The 7,643-nt window shown below is 40.6% G+C and overlaps 1 protein-coding gene across 1 annotated transcript in view; it reads right to left on the reverse strand.

Moving 5' to 3' along the window:
* Nucleotides 1–6,146, reverse strand: part of TBC1D32 (TBC1 domain family member 32) — a 350,348-nt gene extending 344,202 nt beyond the window's left edge. Inside the window, exon 1 of the mRNA XM_042782292.1 lies at nt 5,992–6,146. Within this exon, the coding sequence (XP_042638226.1) occupies nt 5,992–6,146 (155 nt within the window). The remainder of the gene's footprint in view (nt 1–5,991) is intronic.
* Between the last annotated feature and the right edge of the window lie 1,497 nt (nt 6,147–7,643).

The following is a 7,643-nucleotide window of genomic DNA, read 5'->3' on the forward strand; positions in this document are numbered from 1 at the left end:
GTGGTTCAAACCCACCAGCCACTCCTCGGAAGGAAGGTTGGGCAATCTACTTCCATAGTGATACCACCTCAGAAACCCAAGGAGGGGTCGCTATGAATCGGATACGACTCAATGGCAGTGGGTTTGGTTTGGTAAGCTCTATGTAATATAAAGAGCAAATATTTTACATTACCTATAACCTTTTAGGGAGCTCTGGTAGCATAGTGCCTAAGGCATTTGACTGCTAACCAGAAGGATGGTGGTTCAAACCCACCAGCCACTCCTGGGAAGGAAGACTGGACAACCTTTTAAGCCAAAGAATAAGTTTCTGACATGTGACAGAAAGAGCTGCTATAAATGCCTTCATTAATTATGAAAGTTCACATACCATCCTTGGAAAGGTATATCACTTTCCAGAATTGATGCTTTCTTGAAGTTATTGCTTAAATACTCTAAAGTTCACTCATTAAAAATTTATTAGCAAATTCTTCTGCAAAATAAAAGATAAGCACAATTCAATAAATATTGTGGTAGACCTTCTGTATCAAACAAAAAAATACATCCAATGAGAGGGCTGTAAAGCTGAACCTCTGTATTAGAGACTGTTGAAATCATTTGGGTTGGTATGCATTAAAAAAAAAATTATAATACAGTTTTAATTGAAATGCATGTAAGTATAAATCCTCAACCTTGGCTACACATTAGAATCCTCTAGAGAGCTTTTGAAAAACACCAAGGCCCAACCTCTACCAGTCTCACTACAACATACCCTCACAAGAAATTTTGTTTAATTTGTGGTGAGGCCTAGCATCAATATATTTTAAAATGGCCCCAAGTGATTCTAAGTATACCAAGAAAGAAAGCCAATGTTGGGTTGTAAAAATTTACACAACACATACAGAGATAAGGAAAGCAACGCTCTCTTGCCTCTCTCTCCCACAAGCTTCAAATCATTGCCACCACCTTTAGAGAAAATGAAAGGAGACTGGCTCTTTTAAAAAACGTGTACAGTTGTAACTAGAAAAACAGAGGAAGTTATGGAAAGCAGACATAGAGTAAGGCAAATGTCCAATGGGGCAAATCCCCAATAGAGCTGTTCTGCCTAGGCTGTTTGCTAAAGAGGCAAGGAGGCCACATCTTCTGACTTCCTCTAACCACACAAGAGGAACACAGAATCACCATCAGTAGCCCAAGGACTATTCCTGCAAGGCCAGACATGCTGATTCCCTCCAGCCCTTTCACCAACCCTGACACCAACCATTCCTCCCACAGCACTCACCACCTTTCTGCTGGGTTCGATAGTTCACTGCAGTGGCCACACAGAACTCACAGATTATGGAGTTTATTAGGGAAGCACCAGGCTATAATTCAAGTTCAGGAAAAACACTCAGTCTTTCTCAGCCCGCCATCTCTCAGCCAACAGTCTCTCACAGTCTCTCTTCCAGCAGTGCATGTCCCTCAGTGTCTCTCTCAGCAATGTGTGTCTCCTGCATCTCTTTCCCAGCAGCACGTGTCTCTCAGGAGGGCGTTTCTCTCAGGAGCGCATTTCTCTCGCCAGCAAGTCCTTCTCAGCCAGCAGTCAGAGAGAGACTTCTGACTCTAGGAGGCCTCCTTTTGAGCCTGGCAGAGTGGCCAAACTAACCAATCATAACATCAGAATTCTAAGCACCTGAGAGAAAGCAAACTTCCCAGAACATTGCTTTGTGCCACTACGCAACAGAAATACCCCAGGTGGATAACTTTATAATCAGGAGCTCTTCATTTGCTCACAGCAAATTCCACCACGGAGTTTACAAAGACTTATGGCTAGAAAAACCATACCACATAATTTATTATACCACACTGTTTTTCCTCCAAATGATTAGATTTTTCCTCCCATTTTATTTTCTTATTCTACCTGAAATTTCATCATTCACAGATTCAATTGTCCTAACAATAAGCCTCATACAAAAATGCTAATAGACCAGAGAAAGCAGTTTCCCCTCTAAGTCCATTTAGTAAGATTATTTTTCCTCCTAATGATAGAACATCAGGTGGATTTACAGAATCAAAGTTGTACTGATGAATATGCGAAGTAGGTAACTTTGAAGTACGAAACACACTAGGAAGCAAAATACCCAAATGTCTTAAGAACATTAAGTACTCAAGGAGAGTGAGGGCAATTAAAAGAAAAGAGAAATGAAAATATGAGAAACTGGACTAAATGAGACTAAATAAGATCCCACCCAACTCTAAGATTTGTAAAATGCCAAAGACAAGCATTTCCTTCTCTTTTACTCTCCTATCTTAAAAGATTCTGTCCTCCCAAGACTCAGATCTCAGGCTAGTTTAGCTAACATGTTAAAAATTCACTGTCTTTACTTTCACCAATAGAAACTATTTATAATTTGACTTTGGCTGGATTTTTTTGGTAGGGCACAAGTAATCTCATTGTTGCAGTGTGCCTTCAAGTTGACTGTGACTCACAGTAACCCTATAGAACAGAGTATAACTATCCATAATGTTTCATAGGCTGTAATCTTTTACAAGGAGCTCTGGTGGCGTAGTGCCTAAGGCATTTGACTGCTAACCAGAAAGCTGGAGGTTCAAATCCACCAGCCACTCCTTGGAAGGGAGGCTGGGCAATCTACTTCCATAGAGGTACCGCCTCAGAAACCCAAGGAGGGGTCACTATGAGTCGGGACTGACTCAACCGCAGTGAGTTCATTTTTTGGTTTTTTTTTAATCTTTTACAGGAGCAGATCACCAGGTCTTTTTCCCCACAGAGTTGCTGATAGGTTCGAACAGCTAACCTACTGGTTAGCAGCCAAGTGCTTAACATTTGTGCCACCAGGGTTCCTTAAATCTCTGTAGTAAATGTTGTCATTGCTGTTGTTATTGCCATCAACTCAGCTCCAACTCACAGTGATCCTACGTACAAAAGAACAAAAACACTGTCTGGTCCTACACCATCCTCACAATCCTTGCTGTGCTTGAGCCCTTCATTGCAGCTACTACGTCAATCCATCTCACTATGGGTCTTCCCCTATTTCACTGACCCTCTACTTTAACAACCCATCAGCCACTCCTCGGAAGGAAGATGGGGCAATCTACTTCTGTAGGGATACTGCCTCGGAAACCCAAGGAGGGGTCGCTATGAGACAGGTCTTACTCAACGGCAGGTAGCAACAAGCAAAGCTACTTTAACAAGAACGATATCCTTCTGCAGGAAATGGTCCCATCTGACATGACCAAAGCAGATACGACAAAGTCTAGCCATTCTCCCTTCCAGGATTATTTGGCTGCACTTCTTCCAGGACAGACTTGTTTGTTCTTCTGACGGTATTTTTCAGTATTCTTCACTAACACCACAATTCAAAGGCCATCAACTCTCTTTCAGTCCTCTCACATGCGTTACGAGGGGACTGAAAATACCAGTTTGGGTCAGGCGCATCTTACGCTTCAAAGCAGCATCTTTGCTCCTTAATGCTTTAAAGAAGTCTTTTGCAGCAGATTTGCCCAGTTCAATACTACATCTGATTTCTTGACTGCTGCCTTAGTAAACAGTAAATATTAACTATGCATGCTAATCAGCAAGCATTAATCTACATAATGAACTGTTAAAGAAAAGTAAATTACATTATTACAAGACTCATTAGACTACTGAGAGTAACTACAATCCAACTTTAACTTGAAACACATTTTTAATTAGATACAGCTAAAGCAATACTTAGAAGGAAATGTATAGTCTTAAATATCCGCCAGCCACTCCTCGGAAGGAAGGTTGGGCAATTTATTTCCGTAGTGATACTGCCTTGGAAACCCAAGGAGGGGTCGCTATGAGTCGGGGCCGACGCCACGGCACATAACAACAACAACAAATATTTATATTAAAAAGGAAGATATGCTGAAAATTTATGTGAAAACCATTTATCACAAAATGTTGAAAAAATTTAAGCAAGGAAAAAAATGAAGAGCAGAAATTAGTAAGATGAAAAATAAAGACATAATAGAAAGGAAAAACAGCCAAAAGCTGGTTCTTTGAAAAGACTAATAAAAGTAATACCTCTGGTAAGATGATAAATCACGAACAGAAGAGGGAACACAAAAAATAAGATAAAATAAATAAAAAAGGAGACATAACTACAGCTACTGGAAATATTAAAATGATAACAGGATATTACTGACAAACTTTATACAATTCAATCTGAAAATTTAGATGAATTGGAAAAATTCCTACAATATGATCCTACCAAAAACTGACTCAGTAATTCAAAAATTATTTAAGCAACTTTGCATGTGAAATAAACACACAAAAAGAAATCCCAAACCTAATGTTTGATATGGATTTATGTGTTGTGTGCTTAAACTTACAAAACATTAATAACTAAACTTATAGCTGAGAAAGCTGCAATTTTTCTGTATTCTACTATTTAACAAATCCAAAGCTAACCAGTTAAGAGCTGGGCTCTGGTACCTTCAAAATGAAGACTATTATAACCCAATAACAGCTATTAGTAATGGCTTGAATGAGGAGATAAACATGAAAATAGAAACTAAATGTATAAAAGGGATATTAGAGAAATAAGAATTCTCTGTACTAACAAAAATTCTTTCCAAATTTTTTTAAACTCCCTGAGAAGCTGATGAAAACCATAAATGCTCCTCTCAAAAAACAAGCACAAACTTCTGAATTTCAAAGGGCTCAAGGATTCCCCTGACACTCATGTATCAAATTGCTGGAAATTCCAGATAAGTAGAACTTCAGAACATTAAAGAGTCTGTAAAGGTATATTGTTGTTATTATGTGCCATGAGTCCAAGCCGACTCATTGGGTTCCCGAGGCGGTATTACTACGGAAGTAGATTGCCCAACCTTCCTTCCCAGGAGTGGCTTGTGGATTTGAACCGCCAGTCTTGTGGTTAGTAGTCAAGTGCCTTAGGCACTACGCTACCAGAGCTCCTATGTTGTTATGTGCCGTTGAGTGGGCCCTGACTCATAGCGACCCCTCCTTGGGTTTCCGAGGCAGTATCACTACAGAAGTAGGATTGCCCAACCTTCCTTCCGAAGAGCTCCTATTTGTTGTTGTTGTTGTGTGCCGTGGAGTCAAACCCCACTCATAGCGACCCCTCCTTGGGTTTCCGAGGCAGTATCACTACGGAAGTAGGATTGCCCAACCTTCCTTGCCCAACCTTCCTTCTGAGGAGTGGCTGGTGGGTTTGAACCGCCAGCCCTCTGGTTAGCAGGCAAGTGTCTTAGCCACTATGCTACCAGAGCTCCCAAGAGCTCCTATAGCAAAATAAAAATTTTAATGTCATCTCTATGACATCAAAATGAAATGCAAATACTGAATAAAAAAAAAAAAAAAACTACTACTACTAACAATCATGAAGTGAGGTACCTGGAGGTAAATGTTTAAACTGAAGAGCTTAATTTAAATTATATGAACCAAATCAAAAGAATAACACTGGTCTCTAAAGCAGCAGATCTTCAGCATCTACCTCAAATGGCACCTCCTTCTTTAAACTTCCATTTTCTTTCGCTCCCAGACGCAAAGCAGTCTCTCCCTCTTCTACGGCACTAATATTCGTAACATACGTTGCAGACATTTGGGTATGTTCATTACATCTTTACAGGAACTGAAAAGCTATCCTGAGGAAGTTAATACCCTGTTCATTTCAGTATTCCCTGCAGTGCTCAGAATGGATAAATCATGCAGCTCAAATAATCGGATAAGCAAAGGGAACAGAGATCTTGGGAACTCACTGCTTTTAGGAATTTACAATTGATGTTACTATGTTGCCCGAGAAAAACGTAGCTAATCAAGGTATGTTAATTATGGAAGTAAAAACAGAAGCGTTTGGAAACAAGCAGAGAAAAATGAGACATTCGGAATTTGGGTAAATAAAAACTGAATCTCCAACTTGGGAGTATTTTAATAACAATAATGAAACAAACGTTCTTTATCTAATTGCATTTCATCTTTTCTGGGCCAACCGATTTGTTTGCTTAAAACATAAAAAGTAATTTTACTTGTGAAAATTTTCATCAGTTTCCTCCAGGTGTAACAGGATCTCCTCGGCGCACTCCAAAGAAGGAGCACCCGTGATTTTCTCCTTCACGCTCTGAAATAATTGCTTCAGCATCGCCTGCAGCATCGCCTCGTCGTTGCGGGAGAAATGGGCCATCTTCACTGAGAATCAAACGCTCACGGCCATTACTCTGAATCCAAGCAAAAGCCTAATACTGCGCACGCGCGCTCCCACGCAGCCCCGGCTTGCGTGTAGCGTCGTTACCTGGGAGACCGCGGCGCGCACTTGGGAGCTTTCCCTTGGCTGCCGCAAAACGAGTCAACTTACACTGGGGAAACAGGGGTCTACAAGGCTCAAACTACACGACGTAGTCAACCTCTAGTACCAGAGAACTCCGGCTGCTAACAGAAAGAATTAAAAAAAGGCCCAGGAAGGCTCTGATAGAAGGGCCCAGTAGTAGAACGTTAGCGCTACGTGTGACGTCAGCCTGTGGACTTGACTTCCTTAGGTAGGAGGGAGTGTCTCTGATGGCTTCCGGGATTCCTAGAGGAAAGTTGCAAGTGGACTCTGCAGGCTGACTTGTATGTAGGTGAGTCGGGAAAGAGTACGAAGAGAAAGGACTCGGTAAAAGAAACAAAATAAAAATGAAATTGAAAATAGCCTGAAAAGTTTCGATTAAAGAGTGATTAGAAATGAAATGTTGCAATGTTGTTTTCCTCTTTGAATCAGTGAAGCCACCATCTAATGAGTACCCGCCTCTTACTAGCACCGTGCTAGGAGCTATGAAAAAAGAAGACTTACTTATAATATAACAGACAAAAAAGAAATTGCCGATTATATTAATACCATTCTAGAAAAATGGGGCAGGTAGGGGCTGTGTAAACTCAGAACACCTGCCAACAGAGGTAGAGAGTAAAGAAACAGAAAGAAGGAACACAACTGAACAAGCAAAGATAGAAGTCTGGAAGAGTTTGGCATATACAGGTATTATAGCAGGATTACAAAACAGAGGTGAGAAGGCTAGGAAGTAAACTGGCCACGTTAAAAGGGCCATGTTTGCCATTTGAAGAGATCAAAGATTTATCCACAAGTAGTAGGACACATTGCATTCCAGAGACGCCATGACAGTGTGTCTGCACACTATCTGAAGGGAGCTGCAGTGGATAATCACGGTCCCTCATGCAGTTTCTAGATCTAAATAAATTTCCAGACCTAAGGCCCATTGATTGAAGGGTAGGCTGCATCCCTCTGAGGACCCTTCAACACAACACACATGGATAATAAATTAATAAATATTCCTCATATCTCCCCCAAAGCAACCAGTGGGACTACATTATGTCCTTGACACTTTTGCCTTCATAGGTATCTCTCTGTGTGCGTGTGTGTGTGTGTGTGTGTGTGTGTGTGTATATATATATATATATATATATATATATATATATGCCTAAGGCACTTGCCTGCTAACCAGAAGGCTAGCAATTAAAACCCACCAGCCAGTCCTTGGAAGGAAGATGGGGCAATCTACTTCCATAGTGATACTGCCTTGGAAACCCAAGGAGGGGTCTCTGAGTGGGTCCGACTTGATGGCACATAACAACACCACATAAAATATATATGTATGTATTATATATATATATATGTATGTATTATATA

Source organism: Orycteropus afer, unplaced genomic scaffold (assembly GCF_000298275.1).
Source record: "Orycteropus afer afer isolate SDZICR_OR568_19922 unplaced genomic scaffold, OryAfe1.0 scaffold00286, whole genome shotgun sequence".
NCBI classification, from domain to species: Eukaryota; Metazoa; Chordata; class Mammalia; order Tubulidentata; family Orycteropodidae; genus Orycteropus; species Orycteropus afer.